At 42.6% G+C, this 25,050-nt stretch overlaps 1 protein-coding gene across 1 annotated transcript; it reads left to right on the forward strand.

Moving 5' to 3' along the window:
* Positions 1-2,456: 2,456 nt before the first annotated feature.
* Positions 2,457-23,611, forward strand: UTP6 (UTP6 small subunit processome component). Its single transcript, XM_031967634.1, has 19 exons — positions 2,457-2,736; positions 4,929-5,013; positions 6,114-6,155; positions 7,041-7,133; positions 8,223-8,270; positions 9,979-10,042; positions 10,539-10,657; positions 12,152-12,229; positions 12,900-12,981; positions 13,319-13,400; positions 14,843-15,024; positions 17,122-17,201; positions 18,667-18,744; positions 20,106-20,285; positions 20,537-20,617; positions 21,331-21,440; positions 21,989-22,055; positions 22,728-22,800; positions 23,228-23,611. The coding sequence occupies exons 1-19, from the start codon at positions 2,645-2,647 to the stop codon at positions 23,383-23,385; spliced, it is 1,794 nt and encodes a 597-aa protein (XP_031823494.1). The 5' UTR covers positions 2,457-2,644; the 3' UTR covers positions 23,386-23,611.
* The last annotated feature ends 1,439 nt before the right edge of the window (positions 23,612-25,050 follow it).

The raw sequence follows: 25,050 nt of genomic DNA on the forward strand, positions 1-25,050 counted from the left end.
AACATTGCTTTACATATAGTAGGTGCTTAACAAATACTTTGTTAATATTTGTTTCATCACTACCATAACCAATAGAACAATATTTTAAAGTACCTACTATGTGCTAGCACTCGAGGGCTATGGATATTTAAAAAAAGGGGGGGCAAAAAGTAATTTTTGCCCTCAAAGAATTTACAGCCTAATGATTGAGACCATAATCTTCATTGGAATGTTTCCTATTTTGTTGGGGAAAAATTGCTTTACTGTATGATGAATCCCTAAAAGACCAGATTTAGTGAGAGCTTTTATGAACATGGGACAGCCACTGGGAGAATCATGAAGAGACAAAAACACCATTATATAGAAAAATATTAAGTGAATAAAAACTTTGACTTGATGTATTGACAAGATCCTTCCTACCTTAAATAATTCAGATTTCCTTTAATAGCCTTGTGATCAGCAGATCATTTGGAGATTATGTAAATTTCAGTAATAAGGGACCAAATAAGATACTCCTACATCTTATTGATGTATTGTGCTTCATTTACCCACCTAGGATGTTATTTGGTTGTGTAGTTTAAGTAGGGCTGAAAGAAACAATATATGTTTCCTTTCTCTCATCTGATTAATAATTTTTTCCCCATTCAGTTTGGATGCTCTAGTTTAAAGCTTCTTCTTCTTTTTTTTTTTAAATTTCTTTCTTTCTTTTTTATTTTTTATTATAGCTTTTTATTTACAAGTTATATGCATGGGTAGATTTACAGCATTGAAAACTGTCAAACCTTTTAATCCAATTTTTCCCCTCCTTCCCCCCACTCCTTCCCCCAGATGGCAGGTTGACCAACACATGTTATATATGTTAAAGTATAAATTAAATAAAATATAAGTATACATGTCCAAACCATTATTTTGCTGTACAAAAAGAATCGGACTTTGAAATAGTGTACAATTAGCCTGTGAAGGAAATCAAAAATGCAGGCAGACAAAATTAGAGGGATTGCGAATTCTATGTAGTGGTTCATAGTCATTTGAGTATAACTGGTTCAATTCATTACTGATCTATTGGAATTGATTGGGTTCATCTCATTGTTGAAGATGGCCACGTCCATCAGAATTGATCATCATATAGTATTGTTGTTGAAGTATATAATGATCTCCTGGTCCTGCTCATTTCACTCAGCATCAGTTCATGTCAGTCTCTCCAGGCCTTTCTGAAATCCTCCTGCTGGTCATTTCTTACAGAACAATAATATCCCATAATATTCATATACCACAATTTATTCAGCCATTCTCCAATTGATGGGCATCCGCTCAGTTTCCAGCTTCTAGCCACTACAAACAGGGCTGCCGCAAACATTCGTGCACATACAGGTCCCTTTCCCTTCTTTAGTATCTCTTTGGGGTATAAGCCCAGTAGTAACACTGCTGGATCAAAGGGTGTGCACAGTTTGATAACTTAGTTTAAAGCTTCTTAAGTTGTGGATCATGAGACAGTAACTCAATGTGGGGATTGGAAATTATGATTTATTAGTAAATGTTTGATTTGTACACCCATTTTATATATTTATATACCTCAGGTCACATAAAAATTTCTTGGGTGAAAATGGGGTCATGAGTTGAAAAATTTATGAAGCCCTGCTCTAGTTGACCTCCAGTCTAGCTGCCGATGGAAGAGATTCTCTTTAGCACTCAAGAGAATTCAAGCAGAGAAATTTCCAACATCTTCACATCAAATTATTTTACCAACTAAAAAATATCTAAAAAGTCAACGCATGAATTTGTTTTATTTGGCTAATCATATTTAATGTTTTTTTATTTTTGGGGTTGGGAGATAAAGTGGTTAACTAAAAAAAGTTTTTAAAAAATTAATTGAAAACCTTAAAAATCATTAGTTTTAAACTTTAATTGAAACAAAAATTTAAAATATTTGTTAGTTGAAAAGTCCTTGTAATTGAGAGTGCTTAAGAATGCTTTTAAAATGAAATAAGTTAAAATGTTTAATTTTTAAAATAAGTTTAAAATCCTTGTTAATTTAGAAAAATGAGTGCCTGTTAAAGTTAAAATGCTTGTCAAATAAAAAAGATTAAAATCTTAATTGAAGTTTCAAAAAACTAAAAAAAGATATAACTTAGTTAAAAATAAACTTAAACACTATTTTAATTGAAATAAATAAAAGCTAAGAGTTCTTGATAACTGAAAAATTAAAGTTAAAAAAGTTTTTAAAAAAAATGCTCGTAGGTTGATTGGTCCGTGAGAATTCAACCGGACTTTTAAACTTTCCATCTCTAGCTAAGCACGCCTTTCCTTCTTCTATTTGCGCCTGCGCTCATGGTTTTACAAGTCCCGCCCCCTCCGACGCGCGTCCCGCCCCCTCCGACGCGCGTCCCGCCCCCTCCGACGCGCGTCCCGCCCCCTCCGACGCGCGTCCCGCCCCCTCCGACGCGCGTCCCGCCCCCTCCGACGCGCGTCCCGCCCCCTCCGTACGAACTTCCGCCAAGCAGAAACAACCGTTGCCGCAGGGTCTCCTGTGGGGCGGGGAAGCGACGAACCACGTGTTCTCCTGATAGGTCGGAGGGCAAAGGTTGAAGAACTTTTCCGGAAGAGACTCTGCGCCGGCGCGCCGGTGTCGGTACCGCTTTCCTTCGTTCAGCTCAGAGCCGAGACCATGGCGGAGGTCATCGAGCAGCACCTGGAGGACCGGCTTCCGGAGCTGCTGCAGCTGGAGCGGGTCGGGCTCTTCACGCGCAAGGAGATTAAGTGAGCTCGCTGCGGGTCTGGGGGGAGGGGGGGTCCCGGAGGGAGGGCGGACGCTGGGGGCGGACCACGTGCGGCAGCCGACGTCATGTTTGCTCCTCGCGGCGGGAGAGGGCATGGGCGGAGTCCTTGCCTCGTGGAGGCTCCGCGCGCGGGCACCGCCTTCCTCGGGGCCAGTGGGTGCCCCTGGCAGCCCGTCCGTCTGCCGCAGGTGTTCGGCGCCACGCCCCCTGGTAGCGGAGGAAGCTTGTCGCTTCCCTGGTGCGGAGGCGCCCCCTCATGGTGGGGAGGCTCGGGGTCTGAAGGGATGCTTGGGGAGCCTTCTGGCTCCCCCTCGGGGTGCTAAGGGATGCGAGCATCGCTTACCCCGCTGGGAGGCGGGGGATGCTCGTGCTATGCTAGCCTCAGGATGCTGCCTAGCAGCAGCAAGCACCGTGCTCAAAATCAGCACTTAATGAGCTCCAACTGTATGCCTGGTGTTGCGCTAAGCGTACAAAGAAAGATTTTAACGGGACCTCCTGCAAACAGCCATGTACAACCCAGCTATAGAAAACACTCATTGAGACTTACACGAACTGATGCTGAGTGAAATGAGCAGGACCAGGAGATCATTATATACTTCTACAACAATACTATATGATGACCAGTTCTGATGGACCAGGCCATCCTCAGCAACGAGATCAACCAAATCATTTCTAATGGAGCAGTAATGAACTGAACCAGCTATGCCCAGAAAAAGAACTCTGGGAGATGACTAAAAACCATTACATTGAATTCCCAATCCCTATATTTATGCACACCTGCATTTTTGATTTCCTTCACAAGCTAATTGTACAATAATTCAGAGTCTGACTCTTTTTGTACAGCAAAATAATGTTTTGGTCATGTATACTTATTGTGTATCTAATTTATATTTTAATATATTTAACATCTACTTATCATCCTGCCATCTAGGGGAGGGGGTGGGGGGGTAAGAGGTAAAAAATTGGAACAAGAGGTTTGGCAATTGTTAATGCTGTAAAGTTACCCATGCATATATCCTGTAAATAAAAGGCTATTAAATTAAAAAAAAAAAAAAAAGAAAACACTCATTAAGTCCCTGTTGTGTGCTAGGCATGTGCTGAGCACTGGTAATAGGTGCAAAAAAAGACAGAACCAGTCTCTGCCTCTCAAGAAGCCTAAGATCTAATTAATGGGACAGACAGAATGTAGACTACTATGTAGACGTTGCATATGGAAAGGATAGATGAGGCAGTTTATTTTTTTTAATTAAAACTTTTTGATAAAATCATTTAAAAAAATAATAGCTTTTTACTTTAAAAATACACAAAAAGATAGTTTTCAGCATTCACCCTTGTAAAACCTTGTTCCAAATTTTTCTCCTCCCTCCCCAGCACCTCCCCTAGACAGCAAGTAATTCAGTATATGTTAAACATGTGCAATAATGTACATTTCCACATTTATCATATAAAGCATTTTTTAAAATGTGTCCTATGTCCCAAGAGTTGTGCTGGGGATTGGGAATAGATTCAAAGAAGGGCATACTAGCCCCTGCCCTCAAGGAGCTTACATTCTAGTAGAGAGACAACATGCAGACAGTTAATACAGTGTAAACGGGAGGCAGTCTTGAAGGGAAGGTACTAGCCAAGTGGGAGGGAATGCCAGAAAGTCTCCCAAAGAGGGTGGAAGTGAGCTTTCACAGGGTGGCTTAGATGGAGGTCAGTCAGTAAACAAGCATTTGTTGTAAACTTGGCACTTAGTTTCTGGGTGAAACATTTTAGGTGTGGAGGTGGGCTGTGGGAGTATTGTGTGAGGACGACCAGCAGGCCAGAGTTGCATTAACTGGAGGAGAGAGTAGAAGCCTGGACAAGTTGGAAGCTTTAAAAACTTAACAAGATTTTTTAACTTAATCCTGGAGGTAATGGGGAGCCGCTGCAGTTTATTGAGTAAGGTAATAAGTGTGGTCCGGTCTGAGTTTTAGGAAGATGGTATGGAGGGAAGAGACCTCCAGATGTGCAAAACCCGTATTCATTTTATGCCTTGTATTGCCTGAGAAGCCTCTGAGAGTTAAAGTTGATTTTGCTATTGCTTTATTAAAACATTTTAAAATGTGGGCTTGGGTTTTTCAAAACCCATATTTGCTTATGTACTCTGCCTTTTTAAAGGATTTGTTTAAAACTACTTTATTTCCCCAGGGCTATCATTAAGAAGGCCTCAGCACTAGAATACAAAGTACAAAGAAGAGCTCTTTTTAAGGAAGACTTTATTAATTATATCCAAGTGAGTGGATTGTTTGATGATTACATCTTTCCTGAAATTCTATTCCTTTTTCATTTAACTAATTAATGGGTGAACTTGACATTCTGCCTACTTTTGTAGAATGGATTTTTAAAAGGAAACATTGATAGTAGATAGCCAGCATAGATGCCTTCATTGAGAGTAAGTCATGTCCACCTAAAATTATTTCCTTTTGTGATGGAATTTGAAGAAGGGTCAATAAGAAAAATAAAGATTTTGTATCGTATTTTCAGTAAAACATTTAATAAAATTTTAATTCTGGACTTCACATTTTAAAAGGGACACCAGCCATGTGGAACAAATCCAGAGGAATGAAAGGATGAAAGATCTAAAAACTGTCATATCAGAACCCTTTGAGGGATCAGGAGGTGTGGGGCCTAGGGAAGAAAAACAACTTGGAGGGACATACCTTGGGCGGCTGGAATGAATGAGGGTTGGCTGGGCTATCAGAACATATGGATTCAAATCCTGCCTCAGATGCTTCCTGGTCTGTGTGGCCTTACAAAGCACTTCATATTCCCAGGGCCTCATTTTTTTTTCTATGGCAGGTCTAGGGCCTTCAAGTGGAGGTGACCTCAAGGCAGTTTCTAGATCTTCATGATCTTTCTCCCCCTATGAGCTCTCTTTGATAAAACAGGCCCTTTGGGGAGGGGGTTCAGGCCTTTAGGCACAGTCAGAAGCTGAGGGTAAGTGTTAGAATGTGTTGGGAAGGCTGAATCCCTCTGAGGGATGTTCTGATTCTTAGTAATACCTTTAGTTAGAAGAGCTTCCTTGATTTTTGAAGTGCTGACTAAAAGGGTTAGTTGCAGAGAGCCTGATGATTCTGTTTGATTCAGTTCTGTAGACATAGCTTCAATACCAGGGGTAGTCTGCTGAAATTCTGGTCTTTTTGAGAATTGTTATCACTGTAAATTGTGCATTGTGACAGTCAGTAATTCTTGATTACCATATGCCTTCATTTTTATAGCTGCTAGAACTTGTCCACAGCTTTTAGCTCTCCAGCTAGCTTCATTTCTTTTAAATTCTTCTCTTGTTCCTTTTCTATGTATATTCTGACATACCATGCTGTTTGTTCCCTGTAGTATGAAATCAATCTTCTGGAACTGATCAAGAAAAGAAGGGCAGTAAGTAATGAATTTTCAGCATTGGGAGTGGGTGGGGACAGCAGAGGTAAGGGAAGCAACTACAAAATCTAATCTGCTTTTAAGCACCTTGCTCCTCCTCCCTCTCCCCCTTCATGTTCCCTCCCCCTCCCCCCCCCAGCTTTTCAGAACATGAGAGGGGCAGGTTCCTGGCTATGCTCTGCTCCTTACCCAAGAATTTGATTTTGGTGCCTTTAGACTATGAATACTGTGGGAGTAATGCTGATGACTTTAGTGCTCCCCTACGGCTGCATTAAAATATTCCTCTTGACTTTTAAGTGTTTGGGGGGTTGAATTAAGACAGATGTGAGAGAGATGGAGTCTCCTTGGCCTCTGGTTAGCCAAGGCAGAGCCACTGGGAGGCCTTGTGCTAGCTGTAGACAGGGTGGATCGTGGAGAAAGGGAACCTAGCTCATTTGGTTCAATTTGCTTGACATTTGTTGAGCTACAAACACGATCTGTTGCCCCTGTCTGGGGCAGGGCTGCGCTGCCATGTGAAATGAGTTGTTTCTGGTTTGGGTCCAAATGGGACCAGATGATGGGGAGCCTTTTAAAGCTACACATGACCCTTCACATCAACAACTCTGCCCAAGAATCCATGGTACCAAAAAATTAAGAATTGGAGACCTAGAGGCCGTAGGGGTGGAGATTTTATTTGGAGGAGGGCCATGGTTGGACCTGTGCTTAATTAGGGGAGGCTGATAATTACAATAGTTGAATGAAGTCGGGGAGGGCTTAGGGTAAAGAGGAAGGGGATGAGTTGAAGAGACAAGGCTGCAGCAGAATCCCCTTCCAGCCTGGTGTTTGGGATGGGGAGGGCCCGTGGACTTCTGCGGAGACTGAGGCTTTTTGCCTTTTGGTCCTTAGCGCACCAGATACATGTTTAAGAAGGAGGAGATCGAGTTTTCCATCATACACAGAATACAGAACCTCTTCCGTCGAGCCACGTCCAAATGGAAGGTCAGCAAGTTTGTGGCTTTGTGGATGGTGGGAGATATTGCTGCTTCTCAAGTGATGAACTGATTTCTAAAAACCCACCCAAGACTGTCAGGCCCTTGCGGTGATTCCTACTCATACCCAGGCATATTTTTTTGGTGTTTTCTAATAGCTACATTTTATTCTTTTTTTTTTTTAATGTATCTGAGTTGAGGAATGGGGAGAGAGGAAGGTGGGAGGTAAAGGGAGAAGGCAATGACATATCCTGACATCTCCTGTGCATATTTTAAACATCTGCCAGGGAATAGCTTTTGTATATCAGCTGTTATATGAGAAACTCATGTAGCCAGTGGGGGAAGGCTGGCGAGTGGAGTCAGAGGTCTTTCTGGCAGCCAGGAGAGCAAAATTGGAGTCTTCTTTGCTATGACCTCTGTGTGACTTTGGCAGATTTCTTCCTTGTCCTAGTCTCCTTTCTCTGTGAAATGAAGGGTTGGACTGACTAATCTCTGAGCCCTTCCCAGCTTTGAAGGTTGGTGAAAAACCACTCTGAGGCCTTTCAGTGGAATTGCTTGTACCCTATGTATGACTTTTCCTGGGCCTCGGCTGCCTCCTCTGTGATTGAGGAGAGTTGGGTGATAGCCTCTGAAGATTTTTCTAGTCTAAGTCTTTGTATAATCTGTTCAGAATAAATTCCAGTATTGGAGTTGAAGTCCCCCCTCAGAGGGGAAGGGATTTCCCTGGAGATTTGCCCCAGCTAGTTAGAGGCAGGGACAGGATTGGAATGCATGTCCTCTAACCCGAGATTTAGAGCTTTTTCTATTGTTATTATGTGACCTTCTGTTCAGGTGAGTGGCTGTCATGTTTGATAAAAGAAAGTGAGCTTCATGGTCGTGTCTCAAGGATTTGTGGGTACATGTCTTTTTTTTTTTGGTCTTTGGTGAAGGCAAGGGGAGGGATATATTTGGAAATGAAGGGGGTGCAAAAACAAACGATTAAGATTTTAAAAATTTGCTCCACTGTGATTATGAAATACAGATAAAGACTCTGATTTTTATTTGCTCAAAGTTCTTTTTTTTTTTTTTTTGATTGGTTTTTATTATGTATTTCCTATAGGAAGATATTCAGCTCTGGCTTTCTCACATAGCCTTTTGTAAGAAATGGGTAAGTATGAGGGGTTTTCTTTTCCCTTCCCTCCCTTTCCTTCATTTCCTTACCTTTCATTCCTTTTAGACAGTGTCTCTACTCTGAGGGCATATATGTAATTGCAGAGTTCCATTATTTTCACTGAAGGTTGTGAAGAAATCATTGTTACATATTTCAGAAAACATTGATAGCATGTCTTGTGAGCAGTGCTCCCTGTGCTGGGAAAGATACACAGTCAGGATCCAAAACAGGCCTTGCTCCTACAGCATGGGTGAGGGTGGGCCATAGAGCTCTCTGTGGGATACCATATTTATGATGTTTCATGACCTATCTTGATACGGTACCCTGGAGCTGAGTGCTTTTCCTCCCTATGGCCTTGTGAGACGAGTACAAGAACGTATAAGTGCTCCCATTTTACAGATAAAAAAGCTTCTATGAGGAGAGACAGTAAGTGACATGTCCATCTTCCTGGCTGGTTAGTGACAAAGCAGAAACTCGAACCCCCAAATCTTCTGACCACTTAGTCTGCTATCCTTTTCGCTCCCCCTAAAGGTGGACACAGAATTTGGGAATAGACTTAAAGAGGGAAAAGAACCCATCTCCTGCAATCTTAAATTTAAACCATAATTATTTATAGTGAATAGATTTCCAAATGAGTCATAAAAATATCTTTTTTTGGGGGGGGTATAACTTGGGGTTTTTACCTTGGAGTTTGTGAGATCAGGTTTAAAAAAAGTTTTGATTTATATTTCTTTAAAAAAAAATTTCTTATATGTAACTTGCTGCTATTTTTTAAAAGAGTATTTTATTTTTCCAAATACATGCAAAGATAGTTTTCAACATTCACTTTTGCAAAACTTTGTGTTTCAAATTTTTCTCCTTCCCTTTTCCACTTCCCACTTCCCCAAGACATCAAGCCATCTGATGTAAGTTAAACATGTACTGTTCTTCTAAATATATTTTAATATGCCTCATACTATGCAGGAAAAACCATTGATCTCTGTATTTCAGTATTATTGGTTCCCTGTATAATTCTTTGCATTTTATTTTATGCATTTTATGCATTTTTGACTCTGAGAAGGGATATAGGCTTCTCCAGACTTGTTAAAGGCTTCCATGTTCAAAAAAGGTTAAGAACTTGGTATAAACGAAGATCAGGAAATTTGAATGTAGCTTTGCTTTGCTCTAGGATGATTGGAACATAAGGACAATCTAATCTCATCTCAGACACCTCCTTTCTTTGTGACCTTGGGCATGTCATTTAACCTCTCAGTTTCTGTTTCCCCCATCTGTAAAATGGAGATAATATAAGAGCACTTACCTCTTAGGGTTGTTTGGAGGAGGACATGAAATAATATAGGCTATCCCAAAAATCTTAGTGCAGTTTTAAAGTTTTGATAGTTTAGAATTGTGGGAAGATTATGGGGAGCCTCGATGTATAAAGTGCTTCACATACTTTTGCTATGTAAACATTGGTTGCTATTTATGGCCTTGTTTTGTCACTGGAATTGTTGGGTTTAGATAATCCTTAGTTATATTTCAATGTGATTGTTCTGGGATCCTGACTTCCAGGAGTCCAGTAGAACATATTTTGGTCTGAGGCCTGATTGTGAGTATCTCTTGTGTCCTGGGACCTCAGTAAACAATGAGGCTGATCAGGACAAGTCAGTGGAGAACTGATAATTCTTTGCACTGAAAGCAGAATTATTTATCTTTTCTCTTACAGAATAACAAAACCCAAATTAGTAAAATATTTTCTAACTTGTTGGCCATTCATCCAAACAAACCAGGTATGGCAAATTCGGACTCTTTTTACTTGATGGTTTCTAAAGGTTTAGCTACTTTAAGAATGCATTTATAAGTGATTGGGGGGGGGGGGGGGGGGGGGAGCCTGATGAATCTCTGTGACTCAACTAAGATAGGGTAATAAGAGGGCCTGGTCAGCTTTGTCTATCTCCAAGGGCCTTACTGTAACAATTGTAAGCAAATGTAAGATGGCTGGATTTTGGAGGGATCCCTATTGGACTCTTAGCTTCTTTGAGTCAGTCCAGTAGGGTTTAAGGAGCAGAGAAAATAACTGACCTGAATTTTAAAGAACATCACTTTGTTTTAGGCAAAAAATTTGTTTTTCAACTTGATGGCTGGCTTAATTTAGTATTGAACTTTGCTAAGATGGTCAGTATAAGCAGTGAAAGAATTTAAATAGATTTTTTGCTGGGTTTGGGAGATTAGCTGGATTAATTGGCAGCAATGGCATCAGGCTTGCTTTTTTCCTTTCTCGGACAGCACTGTGGATCATGGCGGCCAAATGGGAAATGGAGGATTGTCTCTCTTCAGAGAGTGCTAGGTATATCTTTCTGCGGGCACTGCGTTTCCACCCAGAGTCTCCCAAACTTTATCAAGAAGTGAGTATGCTTTAGCTGGGGAGACAGAATCTTTGTGTTTTAATGGCTACTGTTAATTAGTTGGGTCATATTATTCTGGATATAGCCACATCCTTAAAATTTTCTTTTAAAAAAAAAAAGTAATTCAAGGTATATCAGGACACTACATGGGATTATAAAGAAGGCCAGTTGATCAAAATATTAACAAAAACAAAATCCAAGTTCCTGAACTTTAGGTGAAGGACCTCTGCTTTATATTGGAGTTTAATGAGGGAGGGAAAGAAATCTCAGGAGAGCCCACTGAGCCCACTGGTGCTGAGAGCCCAAATCTGGCCCAATTGGCGACTGAAGAGCTGTCCCTCAGGCTAGTGCTGACTTAGGGCAGGCTGTGATGAGCAGACCTGTGACCCAGCCCTGAGGGCCTGGGAACTTCATGTCCACTTGCCCCCTCTTTGCTCTTTTCCTCCCTTTTTGAGCTGCTCTCTTTTCCTTCCTTTTTGGGGCCACACTGCCTTTGCTTAAGATTTCTTCCATAGGATGTGGATGGCTTACTTGATAAATGAATGTTAGGGTATGTTGGGAATTTGTCCCTATGGCAAATGTTGTCCCTATTAGGCTGACCTGGAAAGGAGTTCAGATTCTCCTGGAGGGTCAGTTCAATGGCTTTTTCATCCACTCCGTCTTAAAGGGAAGGGTGTTTCTGGTCTCCAACTTAAAGGCCTCCTAATGGTCATAGTTATGTTATTGGTGGTATGCCATGTAAATGTGATGACATCAGAACTACCTTTTCCTCAGGTCCTCAAACATAATTTGGTAATTCTTTATTGTTATTATTCACATTTTAATTTAAATATAAACTTAATTCTACATGAAACAGATAGTCAACTAGGATTATAAAATGTGGAAGAACTGCCACACAAAATTTTTTGCATTAGCTGCAAAGCAGCATCAAAAGCTGACAAGCAAGGGAAAAAAACTGAGCTTTTGTTCTTTGTTTCCTTCTAGGCCTGTCTGAGGGTCCACCTTTGATTTTGCTTTTGTTGTGCTTTTAAAAAATATTTCTATAGGTAATTGATGCTCATCTTAAGCTATATTATTGTCTTTAAAAACCACACAAGAGAAATATTAACATTTTATTTGAAATAAATTATAGATTTGATCATATGACTTATTACATAAAGCAGTGGTAATATAGTGACTAAAGATTGCATTGTGCTCTATGTAATTTGCCTCCGCTGATCCTTATAACCACCATGTGAGGTTGATCACGTACTTGTCACCTCCATTTTTAGGAGTCTTAGTCTAAATACGTGGCAGAAAAGTCAGATTCATACTACAGAAGGGCTTAGTTCAGTTTCAGCATGTAGTCTGTGCAGGGAGTTGCTTTGATTCTCTATTTACTCACAGGCAACCTTAACTGTCATGTGGATGACGTGTATATTTCTGTCCAGTTTTCAGGGTGAAGGAGAAAAGGGGCTTTTTTCCCCCCAAAATATTTATTTCTTACCCCATTAGTATTTTAGGATGGAGCTAATGAATGCTGAGAGGCAGAGGAAAGAGAAGCAGGAATTTGAACGAGCAAAAATGGATTTGGTAAGATCCTTAACTTGTGTAGCTGGTGAAGGTTGGGGTCTTTTTCCTATTTGAGAATCAGAAATTTCTGGTAGAGATCTCATGGTAGAGGCAGGGCTCTTGTCCTCCTTGTTGTGCAGAGCTGAGATTGTGAATAGACTTAAGAGAGAACCATCAACACAATTGGTTTTAACAACAACTGTGGTGGGAAACCACTTCAGCAGCCCAACAGAAATCACTGAAGTTTTCTGAAAAGAGGACTAAGGTTTCAGTGTATGTGGGTGGTGGAGAGACTGTATTGAGATGTGATTAAAAAATATAATTGGAAGAGAACTTTATCAAGCACTTTAATTTTTAGAAAGGCCATGCAAAAAATAAAATTACTTAGGAAAGACTGACTAAAGTGTGATTCCCTAAAACCTGTTTAAATTTCCTTTTATTTTAAAGAGTTAAAGGGATGAGATGATGTGAAATAAAACTCATTCTGCTTATCCTTTCTTCCATCTTCATAATGAACAAATCAGAGATAGGAAGTGTTTTAAAAAGAGTTTTGGAGCCTCCTTTTGTTACAGTGCAGGAAACTGAGGTTCAGGAAGTTTGGATCTCTCAGGGTTTCCCGGGTTCAATAGAAGCCAGGTCTCTGACATGCTGTGCTTTGCTGCTCACACACTTTGGGTTTCTAACACTCTAGAATGAACTCGATTATCCAGAAGAGATCCTGAATGGTACCTTGGCACAGATTATTTACAAAGAAGCTGTGAATAGAATCAAAGGTACGTTGTCTCCTCTGTGGGGGGCAGCAGGGACCCCATGGTGGTTATGTATAGGATGTAGAGACAAAGGGGAACAGCCCAGGAGCCAGTGGGGAGGCTCATGCTTGAGCTCATCTCTTCTGAGACAGAGAGTGAACCCTGGCAGGCTCAGAAAAGCTTAACCCCGTGGGCTCCTCCTCAGTCCTTCAGTGGTATGGAGCCAGTGCCGATAGCCTGGCACTGTGCTGGGCCAGAAGACCTAGGCAAGTGGCAAGTCAACAGGAAATCCAAAGTCCAACCAAGAAAGGATATGCTTTGCTTTGCAGACTTGCCTTTGATTCCTTCTCTTTCTTTTTAGGGGCTGAATTTCATCTCTCTTTGCTCTCCATTGCAAAGTTATTCTCTTTTACACAAGATCTTCAGAAAGAGATTTATGACCAGTAAGTAGAGGAGGGGAGGGGATGTGTGGAATTAGAAGCATCTCCAATGATCTTTGGGTAGAGCTTTAGGGTTCACAAAGCAGATTTCCTCACACTAATCCCGGAATGGGGTACTTTTAACTGAAGACAATGAGGCACACAGAGGCTAAGTGGTTTGCACTGGGCCAGAAAGTGTCTGAGACAGGATTCACACCCAGTTCTCTTGACACCAACTCCTGTCCTCTGGCTACTGGGCAAATAAAAGCAGTGACCACAGCCATGGACATAAAGCCACAGCACCAAAACAGTTGGCCCTGAGGGCTGGGAAAGGGTGATGACCAAGTGGGCTCCTGAGAGGAAATGGGGGAGAAAGCTTTCTCTGCCATCCCGTCCAGCTTTGCTGCTCTGAGGCTAGGGGTGGGGTCCAGACTGTCCTCAGTCAGAGCTGAGTTCTAATCATCCCCATAGCTGTTCTAAGGAATGTCCCTGAGACATGGAGGGAGAAGGCGGTGGGGGGGGGGGGGGGGGGGAAGTGACAGGGACTGGAGGTAAGGTGAAAACAGTAATTGTGAAGAGGAGGGAGTGAAGCTCTTCCTGGGGAGAGGTCTGCCTGGTGAGGGTGCTGCCCCCATGGGTTGGTGGGATGGGGATGGGCCCAGCCTGCATAGGAGGGACAATTAGTGCTGTGCAGTGCTGCCCAAAGTTTCCTGTTCCTCCTGCCACAAAGGCTCAGACCAATTCTAGACTGATTCTGGGATTGCAAAGCCAGCAGCATCTCCTTTTTTGGGAGAGGCTTAATAAATGAGTGTCCATGACATCCTAATATCCAAAGCCAGAAGGGAGTTGAGATCTCACCTACTCATTTCCTCAGACAAGGAGACTGAAGCACAGAAGGTATGCTGCTGGCCTTTAGTTATACAGCTAGTAAGGATCAGAGCTGGATTATATCTGAGTCTTTTAACTTCAGGACAGTTTAAGGCAGATTAAGCCTTGGGCCTAGAGTCAGGGACTACCTATGAGACCAGAATAAGGTCCTTAACCTCTGTTTGCCTCAGTTTACTCAATAGCAAAATGAGATTCATACCAGTACCCACCTTGTGGCTTTATTATGAGTATCCAAAGCACTCAGCACAGGGCCTGGTATATAATAGTCATTATATAAATGCTTATTTCCTCCTCTCCCCTCCCTTCCTCTGCTCCCCTCCCTTCCCCTCCCTAAAAATGTCCATTCACACAGTTTATTAGAGAAGTCTGCATTGGCTCTGGCTGGAATGCTCTCCAGGGGCCCTTGGGTTTCTCTCTGTGTTGTTAAATCTGAGGAATCACTGGGCTGATGCAATGTGTGCTAGTCAGCAGTCCTGGTTCAGTAAGAGCCGTTGGCATTGCCTCTCTCCTCAGCAGTTTGGCTCCTCTCCCCTGGCTTTCCTTAGGACGGGGCAGTGGAAGAAATCTCTTTGTTGTAGTCTGCAGGTTCTGCATGCTGGGGATCCCCTCACCTGGGACTTTGTGGCACGGAGAGAGCTTGAGCTGGAATCTCCACTTCCTGGAGAACTCGCGTCCAAACAAGGGAAAGCCGCCGAGATGGCCCGCAGGGAGGAGCGCGCCTGTGCTGTCTACGAGGAGGCCCTGAGCTCTCTGGCCACAGGTTGGTCTTTCCATCTGCACTCAAGAAATAGGACCTGGGGTCTGTGCCTGGAGGTTCTGGCCTCCCACAGAGAGTACTGCCAACTGTTCTCTGCCAGTCTGTATCTGCCCAGTCATAGGCTTCTTGGTGGTAGTGGGCAGGGATGAAAAGGTTGGGATTGGCCATCTATAAAATGAGTGTGTTTTTCAGACTGGCTCCAAATCCTTCTTAAGGCTGTGAGGTTTTAAACATAGCTATATCTCCTTCAGTGATGAGCATGCTGCACAGAATATCCCACCTGCTTTTGTGTAGCTCCCACTCTAAGGACAGGTGTTACCTTTGGAGTCACCTCCAGTTTAGATGTCTGTGATAGTTCATTTTCACATGAATTCTCAGCGCAGAATCTCCTTTCATTGAGTCAGCCCAGTGATTCCTCTGGAGCTGTCCGAGTCACTGAAATGTGATGACTTAACTAGAATCCCTCTGCCAGTGGGCATCAAAGCAGGACTTGCCCCTAGCTGATCCTGGTCTCTACCCACCAAACCTTTTCTGGTGCATATTTTAAAAGAGACGAATCAACAAAAATAATCAAGTGCATACAATACAATAAGCCATAAAGTCTCATATAAAACACAACACTTAACAAAGTGGAAAGGACCATGTGAATTAACAAGCTGCAAGCAAAGCTGTTCTGGTTCTGTCCTACTTCCTCTCCTCCCTTATATTCTTCTTTTCCCTTTCCTTTCCCCTTCTCTTTTACTCTACTCTGCTCACCTTTTCTCTCCTCCTCACTCAGACTAGTTATGGAAAAATTTGCTTATAGAGTAATTTTGATAGTTGCAAATCATTGCTACTTGACGACCTTGTTTGGGAAGGAATTGTGAGTAAAATGCTCCTTTTCATCACATAGCATTTTAATTTAGAATTGGAAAAGATCTTTTGTTTGTCCTTACTTTTTGATAATTCTCTGTGGTACGAAATGAATGGAGTTTCTTAACCTGTAGTATTGCCCCAGCCTGGCTCTGCAGCATTGCTGGGAAGTCTCATTTCCTAGTCCACAAACTTGGAGTGATGGGTTGCTGTGAGGTAGTGAGAGTTTAAGTTTTCCTTTGCCAAAAAGTAGTAGGTACTTGAGTCAAGGATCTGATCTTACTGATTATTGGTCTTTTTTTTTTTAACTTAATTTTATTATTATAGTTTTTTATTTACAAGATATACGCATAGGTAATTTTTCAGCATTGACAGTTGTAAATCCTTTTGTTCCAACCTTTCCCCTCCTTCCCACCCCTTCCCCCAGATGGCAGGTTGACCAATACATGTTAAATATGTTAAAGTATAAGTTAAATACAATATATGTATATATGTCCAAACAGTTATTTTGCTGTACAAAAAGAGTCGGACTTTGAAATATTGTACAATTAGCCTGTGAAGGAAATCAAAAATGCAGGCGGACAAAGATAGAGGGATTGGGAATTCTATGTAGTGGTTCATAGTCATCTCCCAGAGTTCTTTCCTTGGGTGTAGCTGGTTCAGTTCATTGCTGCTCTATTGGAACTGATTTAGTTCATTTCATTATTGAAGAGGGCCACATCCATCAGAATTGATCATCATAGTATTGTTGTTGAAATATATAATAATCTCCTGGTTCTGCTCATTTCACTGAGCATTCAATTCATGTAAGTCTCTCCAGGCCTGTCTGAAATTATCCTACTGGTCATTTCTTACAGAACAATACTATTCCATAATATTCATATACCACAATTTATTCAGCCATTCTCCAATTGATGGGCATCCACTCAGTTTCCAGTTTCTGGCCACTGCAAAGAGGGCTGCCACAAACATTCTTGCACATACAGGTCCCTTTCCCTTCTTTAAAATTTCTTTGGGGTATAAGCCCAGTTGATCTTTTTTTTTTTTTTTTAAACAAATATATGAATAAACAAAAAAATCTTAACCCTAAAACCCTCAAGGATTCAACCAGACAAAACTCAAATGATTTAACAAACCAGCACAGAAGCTGCTTCTGATTTGCGGCCCATTGTAGATCAGTTAGAATTCTGCCACTTTTGACCTACTTTTCTTTCTCTGTAGTCAATGTGTGATCTTTCTGATTTACAGAGGCTATGTGGAAGTGTTATGTCACCTTCTGCTTGGAGCGATTTAATAGGAAAACAAATAATAAGGAGCTGAAAGAGAAGGTAAGGCACAAATTATATCATTTGGTCAGGGGGCAGCCTGGGAACTCATGTGTTCCCAGGGAAAACTACCCACCTCTGAGAATTGGTCATCCATTTCATAACCCTTTTCTCATAGCCAAGTTGCTTTAAATAAGGTTTGGTTTTTCTGCTTATCAGTATCATTTAAAAACCCTTGTTGTTTGGGTCAGATCTTTCACATTTACTTACCCTTCCCCCCCCCCCCCCCCCCCCCCTTTTTTTTTATGGGATTCAGTTAGCCTTTATTAAAATTTTTTTTCAATTAAAAATCAACTTTTTCTTTTTACCTCCTTTAAAAAAAAAGGAAAATAAAACTTTTAACCAATATGCATAGTCAGAAAACATTACTGTGTTGGCCATGTCCAACAGTGTATGGTCTCAATCTGTACCTTGAGCCCCTCACTCTCAGTCTGAAGCTGGATAGGATGCTTTGACATGGTGGCTGATCGTTGTGTGGGTCAGATTTGTTAAGACTTTACAGTGTTGTCCTGTTAGTGGTTCTCCTGGTTCTTCTCACTTCCCTTTGCATCAGTTCATATGACTCTTCCCAGATTTTCCCATTCCCTCCATTTCTTATAAGGGTAATTCCATTATATTCATTTGTTTAACCATCTGCCAGTTGATAGGCAGCCTCTTATTTTTGGATTTTTTGTGTCAAATACATAGCTGCTATAATTGTGTGTGTGTATACTTCCCTCTTTGGTCCGTTTTGGAGTAAAGGCCTAGTATGATGATATTTTTGGGTCAAGGTGTTCATGCAAATTAAGAATATTAGTATTTGGGGCTTAGTTTCAAATTGTTTTCCAAAATGCCTCTGACTTAACCACCTAGGACAAATCATATATCTTACCTGGGCCTCGTTTTCTCCTCTAAAACAAGGGGGCTTGAAGGTTTCAGACGGCTGTGAGGTACTAGGCCCTGCTTGTTCCCCTTCCACAATCTTGGATCCTAGGACACTGACATTATTTCTACCTCCTCCACCCTGAATCCTGAGCCTGTGCCCCTGTAATCACCCTAGTCCTTATGGCCGACTTTGGCATTGTTATCTTGGGTTCCAGGTACCTGCTACTTTTATAGGCCTTTTTCTTGCCTTGCCAACTCAAGTCCATCTCCTTGCTTTCCAATTCCCTTTGATATGTTGCCTCTTCCCATTAGAATGTAAATGCCTTAAGACATGGAGGAATTGTATTCCTTTTTTTAATTTTCATTCCCAGTGCTTAGTAAAATACAGTGAGGACTTAATAAATGTCTATCTCTATCCATCTATCTATGGATAATATAACATCTGTCTATGTTATATTCCCCCTCTTTTTGCTGTAGTTTCATTACTGGGGCATAGTAGTTTCCCTTCCTGAATTATCAGGAATATTGCAAAATAACTTCTGTTCAAGGTCCCAGACCCTTTCCCCAGGATTGCATGATGGACTGTGGCCCTTTGTGATTTCAGAGGCAGCAGCGGGCCATGGATATATTCAAGAGGGCCCATGAAGCCAGACTTCTCCCCGAGGACTTGTACCAGCAGTGGGTAAGGAAGTGGGGAGCTGTGTTCTACCAGAGCCCCAAGCCGCCACTTGTTTGTGCTGTGCAGATGATGCTGGGCTCTCGGCCACAATCTGTCGCAGCTCCTGTGCATTGGCAAGGCCTGAGGATGGATCTGGGGAAGGCCGGCAGCCTTCACTTGGGGATTTGTATTCATAAGAGACTCCTTGCCAGCAGCATCACTCTTATTTGGACTAGAGTACTTGCTCAACAAAATGAGTTGCTAGTGGCCAAAGCCAGGAGTGATTCCTCTGAGTTTCAGCTCTATTGGGGGGTGGGCAGCAAGGTTTCCTCCACACCAGTCCTCCAGGGTCTTGGTTAGATCCAGCATCTGGCAGGGCTCCTAAGGCTTCAGCTGTTTGTCTTCTTGCTGTTAGCGTTTTGGTATTGTGCCCTTTGTTCTGTCTCAGTTCATACAAGTCTTGGGCTTTTCTGAACCTGGCCCTGCTGTCATTTCTTACAGCGCAGTCCTATTCTTGTGCAGGCATGATTTATTCAGCCATTCCCCAGAAGATGGATCTCCCATAGTTGCCATTCCTCTGCCTCTTCTGCAAAAGAGATGCTGTAAACACTTGGGTCCTTCACCTCATTCTGATCTCTCTGAGAAGATCAAGGCCTCAGGGGGACCATTGATCTCTCAAAGACCAGCTCCTGAGGTCCTGTCATGCAGGGGTCTGCTTCCTTAGCTTTTTGGGCAGTCCTGATTCACTGATGTGTTGATTTATATTTATTTAGAAGCAGTAGTATGCACATCATGAATGAGACACTAGTAAGATTCTCGTTGGATGGACTAGGGATGTGTAAGCTTAAGAATTGTAAGTGGCCAGACTTGGGGCACAGATATTTGATTGCAGACCCAGCCGTCTGTCCTTTGCCCAGCCCTCCCAGACTGGCCCTTCCACATTGGCAACGTGCTTCACATCTGTCCTGCAGCAGGAGAGCTGCTTTAGGGATCCACCTGTGGCTGGGTTTCCTGGGCAGCCCCGGGATTGCTCTGCTATGCTGCTTCTCAGGCTTCTCTGGGGTTTTAGGAGGAGGGGAAAGGTCTGTGGTTCTAGTCCAGCTTATTCCTCAGCAAGCCATCTTTTCAGTCTGAGATAGCATGATTTTCTGGAGTCTCCTGTTCCTCATTCTTTGATTATGTTTACCTCCCACAAAGAACAGACGAGAGTTGAGAGAGAGGAGACCCTCCCATCTGACTTGTGGACCTTGGGGTGGTTGCCCCACTTGGGGTTTTGTTCAGCTTCTTATTTAAATGGAGGTTTTGGACCTCCTGTCTCCCTTCACCATGAATGTCATGGCACTGGCCAGGGTCACAGCTCCAGTCTCTTTTTTTTGTGCATGTAGCTTGACATGCTGCTGGGTCTGGGCCTGGACGAAGTGGCCCTGGAAGTGGCCCTCGCCATGACGGACTGCTGCCCGGACTCAGCTGCCAGATGGCAGCTACAGCTGCAGCTGCTGATCAGGTTGGACAACAGCAAGGTCAACGCACGCTTTGAGGAAGCTGTCCGGCACCTGAAAGCCAAGGTCTGAGCTGGTGCCCAGAGGGTCGTGGGGGCTGTGTCCACATGTGGTTGGTGAATGCTGCTTTCAGGTCAACAGCGATGGCTGGGGTGGGGCACATTCCCTAAATTTGCCTCTCCCCTAGAAAACTGGCCTGGGCTGGTGGGCTCCAACTGTTTTCTGTTCGTCTTTGCCAGCTAGTCCCAAAGTGCCTGGGATGTGCAGCTCATAGCCAGGAACTCAGCTCATATCTCCATTTGTTTTTTGGTTTGCAGGATTGTTTGCCATTGTGGAGTTTGTGGGTGGAGTGGAGTGAAGGGGCCCACAGCCAAGAAGACACGGAAGCCCTGTTCCAGGTGCAGCCTGAGGGGAAGCTCTTTTCTCTCTCCCACTTCTACACTTGTTATAAACTTAGTGATCATCAACAGAGATGAAGGGCAAGGGGTTCAGCCTTCCCCCCTTTCCTCCCTAGCCTTGACCTGCCTTTGCATCAGGTTGTAAAGCAGCCTCTGCATTCCTGTCTTGGCCATATTCGTTTTTTGAAGAGCCACAATAGGCTGTTATCCATGAATACACATTAGTAGGAAGTGAGCTAGTCATAGAGGGATGAGTTGCTTTCCCCTTTGGCTATCATGAAGGAGCAGGGCTGCCCATATAGGCAGTTCTCCAGATTTTCCTGATATTTTGGGGCTCTGGTTATAATTAGAGTCTTTGAAGCCCCTGGGCCAGCATGTTTTACCCTGTCCCTGCTCTTAGGGCTCCTGGGCTTTCCCATGACATTGTAGTTGAACTGTCCCATGTGTCTCCCCCAATTAAAGGATGAGGACCATTTGACTTTTTCTCTATCTCCCCAGTACTAAGCACAGCACCTGGCACATCATAAGTGCTTGTCAGACTACTTTTCATTCTTTCATTCAGTGCAGTCATGAGCAAACGAGCTCTTTCCGTGGCTGCCCATACAGTCCCTTGGGGGTCTGAAGCCGCCTCCAGCTCTCCAGTGGTGTGGCTTTGGGGTGATAGTTCTGAATTTTCTTCATGGAAATTGTTTCTGGCTTCTTCTATATGGCAGAAATCTCTCCTTGCCACTGTTCCTGCTGACTCTGTGACCATGAAAGAGAAGTACCTTGATTGGGCTTATCGGACTGGTGGCCACAAGAAGGCAAAAAAAGTCTTTACCAGGTTAGACTGACCATCCGTACAGGTGCTCCATGTTCTGTATGAATGAATGTCCTTGCCTGTCACTTGCTTGGCTCTTTTCTTGGCTGAACTTTGCAATCCTCTGTCTCATCTGCTCTTGAAAAAAGGTGACTTGTGCCCTTTTGGGCCCCATGTAAGTACGTAGCGAAGACATATGGGGATCTTGGGGTCTGTAGGCTGATGCTATAGGTTTATACCTGGCAGTTGTGAGGCAGAAACTAGGTTAATCTGTAAAGTTCTGCTAAAAAAAAAAAAAACCCAAACAACTTTAGGTTCAAAATGAAGAATTTTAAAATTGGCTCTTAAAATGTAGAAATGAGGGATACAGTGAAGAGTGGGACTGGGTTGGAGAACTAGAGTGAATGTCAGAGAGGAGGAAGTTGCTGCCCATTGAAAAGATTGGTGGTCTGTGCTATTGGTGGTTGATCCTCAGCTCTGAGCTCATCTATTGAGCCTGATGAGCCAGATTCACTGTAGAGTTCTTTAAGCATAATGGACATGTGAGAGAAATAAACTTTTCTTCTCTGTAGTTTACGAGAAAACCGTCCATTTTCAGTTCAGTTCTTCAGGAGGATGATCCAGATTGAAAAAGAGCAGGTATGTGAGAGAGGATATTGGTCACTGCTTCCTAATGATTCTGAGAGTCTTTCAGCTGGGGGGGTGGGAAGGTGAGGGGGGGGAGGTGTTTGAAGATGGGGGGAGAGTAAGAAAGAGACTTAGCAAATGCTGGTACCTGGAGTCCCCTGGCCTTGCCCCTCTCTAGTGCCAGCCAGTTAGCAGGTGTAACCAACAAAAGAGAAGACTAAAACAACAAAAGCTAAACCATATGGGTGAAAGTTATGGGAATCAGGGTCTGGCTTTAAGGAAGCTCTTCTGTGACAATCCAGACTTCACTTGTCCATTAATTAAATGGCCTCTGTTTACATTGCAGAAGTATCCCTAGTGAATCTAAAATGTAATTGGATTTGCATGCAAAAGCACTAAGGTGTTATTAGGGTCACTGGGCTAGGAAAGCAGGCTCTCCCTATCTGCACACAGAAAATGGCCACAGAGCAGAGGGTAAAACAGGATTCTGTCATATGAAGGTATAGACAATGACGTGTTAGCTTCTCTCGAGATTGTAATAGAAGGAAACACACATAAGATGAAGTAATTGGGATTTAAGGTAGTCTAAATGGGAGGCAGCTTTTCTAGGAAAATGATGTGATGGCAAATCAGGCCCCTGAAGGACTGGCCTGTTTCCTGACCCCTTCTGTCTACTTTTGTTAGGAAACCTGCAAGATGTTGAACTTAAGAGAGTACTATGAGAGAGCCTTGAGAGAGTTTGGCTCTGTGAATTCTGGTAAGAAACCTTTTCTTGGAAGCATATGTGTGGCAGTGTAAGTGGAGTGATTGAATCTTGTTAAAATGTTTTTGGATTCTGGGTCTCTGGGCCTTCTCTGTGGAAAGCAATGGATTTGTCCCTAACTTTCCTGTACCCTGAGCCCCTTGGACCATCATGCTGGTGAGGCCTAAGGCCCTTCTCAGTTACATTTAAAAAAAAATTAGCTAAAATACATAGGGCTTTTCAAAAGAAACCAATTATAACAGTATGTGGTTATCAAAATATACATATATAAAAAGCAAGACTCTTGGCCTAAGAGCATCCTTTTGTATGAGTGACCTGAACTTTTCTAGCTTTCAGAACTCCAGGGTCCTGGTCATTGTTGGCCAGCATGCCAGGGGGGTGGGGTGCATGCACTGGTGTGAGTGATTTTTCTTTTTTTAAGACCTATGGCTGGATTACATCAAGGAAGAATTGAACCATCCTTGTGGCAAACCAGAGAACTGTGGGCAGATCCATTGGAGAGCCATGAAGATGCTGGAAGGCGAGCTGGTGGAGGAGTTTGTGACCAAATACAGTTTACTCCAGATGGGCCAGTTATAGGAAGAGCCAACAACTGGACTTATGAACTTTTTAAAAATAACCTGTGGTAGATTTACATTCTAGGTAGATCTATCCTTTGTACAGAGATGTTTGTCTTTGATTCATAGTAAACATTGGACTCTGCTGTTTGACTCCTAACTAATAAGGGCCTTGGTCCTTCTGGGATCCTCATTTGGCATCTTTAATCTGTGGGAGAGATATAGTAAAAAGTTGTTGTCCATCTAGAACAAAAACAAACTTTTACTCATCGATCTTTCCAGAGCTGACAGAGTTGACAAAACTGGAACATCGTTTTTTTCTTTCCAGATTTATATTGGGGGTCATTGGGAGCTGAATGAGTAAGAGGAATGAATGTCTCCTCAGTCCTGTCCCTTTCTGGATTTTGTTTAATTTTTGAAAGGCAATAAGAACATTTCTCTTCTGAAAAGCACCCAAAGTATATTTGAGCTCATGAAGTTTAGTGAGGAAGGAGAAAGAGGCACACTTTTGGGTTTTCTTTTGAAAATATTTGAGAAAGCATAAAATATTAACAGATTTAGAAGAATAGGGCAAGGCGTCCTTTTACTTTAGCAAACTTCAGTTTAGCATACCACCTGTGTTATGTAGCCACAAGCCAGGGAAATGGCATTCTTTGAAGAATCAAGATTAGGAATTAAAGAATAAGAAACATTTTGTGGATACAAATTGAGTATAGTTTATTGCCAAGGACAGATTGGGCACAGAATGTTGCAAAAGATTTTACAGCTCTAGGACTGGAAAAAGTGATGTGGAAGTTTGGAGCCGGGCTTAGGGCTTAAAAAGGTGAGCTGAGATTTGGTGCCTCATAACTGGACAGATGGTGGTGAGAGGACATTTACTGTGGAGAAGAGAAGGCTGGTAAGAGGAGGGCACATAATTGGAAGGCCATTGTATGCAAGACGATACAGATTTTGACTCAAGGAGTATTTTCTGAAAGATTACGGAGCTGTCCAATTCTGAAATGGGCAAGAGGTAATGAACTCCCCAGTATCATAGGACTGAAGTCTCAATTAGGTAACCTGTTGTTTGAAATGTTGCTTCAAATTGGGGTTGTATAAGATTACATTTGAAAGTCCTTCCTGTTCCGATTCTGAAATGGTTAAATTGAAGAAGACAACATTTTGGGAATATAAAAAGTGTGGGGTATCCGGGAAGGCATTTGTAAATGGGGGAGATTTGTAAATCTCCAGGGAGATTTAGGTTCATTAAATAGATTGGGGAATCAGGGACAAAGAAGTTGTCCACAAAGAAGTTCCACAATTGATATTGTGGAAGTGAATGAGAAGGTAGAGAAGAATAGTCACAAGCCTGCCATGCCTGATGCAAAGGACTTTCTGTCTCTCTGTCATTCCCCCTCCCTCTGTCCTGTCTCTCTTCCCTTCTCTTTCCCTCTCCCTCTCCCTCCACCCCCAGATATTGTGGGGTTAAGGAGCAAAAAGGCTGGTAGAGCTGAGCTCTAGAAGGTTCTATTTAGAGTTCCAGAGGAACTAATTAGTTTTACTTAATTGAAGGTGAATATAGAGTATTCTATATTCTATATATACAGGGTCACACATAAATATTACAGCGTTTGCAAACTACAGAGATCCCTGCCTCCAGTTCCTTCCCTTTCCAGGTACTGCATAATAGCGGCTTTCAGACCCCCTC

This window comes from Sarcophilus harrisii, chromosome 4, assembly GCF_902635505.1.
Source record: "Sarcophilus harrisii chromosome 4, mSarHar1.11, whole genome shotgun sequence".
Classification (NCBI taxonomy): domain Eukaryota; kingdom Metazoa; phylum Chordata; class Mammalia; order Dasyuromorphia; family Dasyuridae; genus Sarcophilus; species Sarcophilus harrisii.

Bases quoted from the DNA above. Each gene is read 5' to 3' on its own strand.
- UTP6 (XM_031967634.1), top strand. From the start codon at position 2,645: ATGGCGGAGGTCATCGAGCAGCACCTGGAGGACCGGCTTCCGGAGCTG. The intron at 2,737-4,928 runs GTGAGCTCGCTG...TTATTTCCCCAG, and splicing joins TTCACGCGCAAGGAGATTAA to GGCTATCATTAAGAAGGCCT. The intron at 13,401-14,842 runs GTAAGTAGAGGA...TCTTTGTTGTAG, and splicing joins CAGAAAGAGATTTATGACCA to TCTGCAGGTTCTGCATGCTG.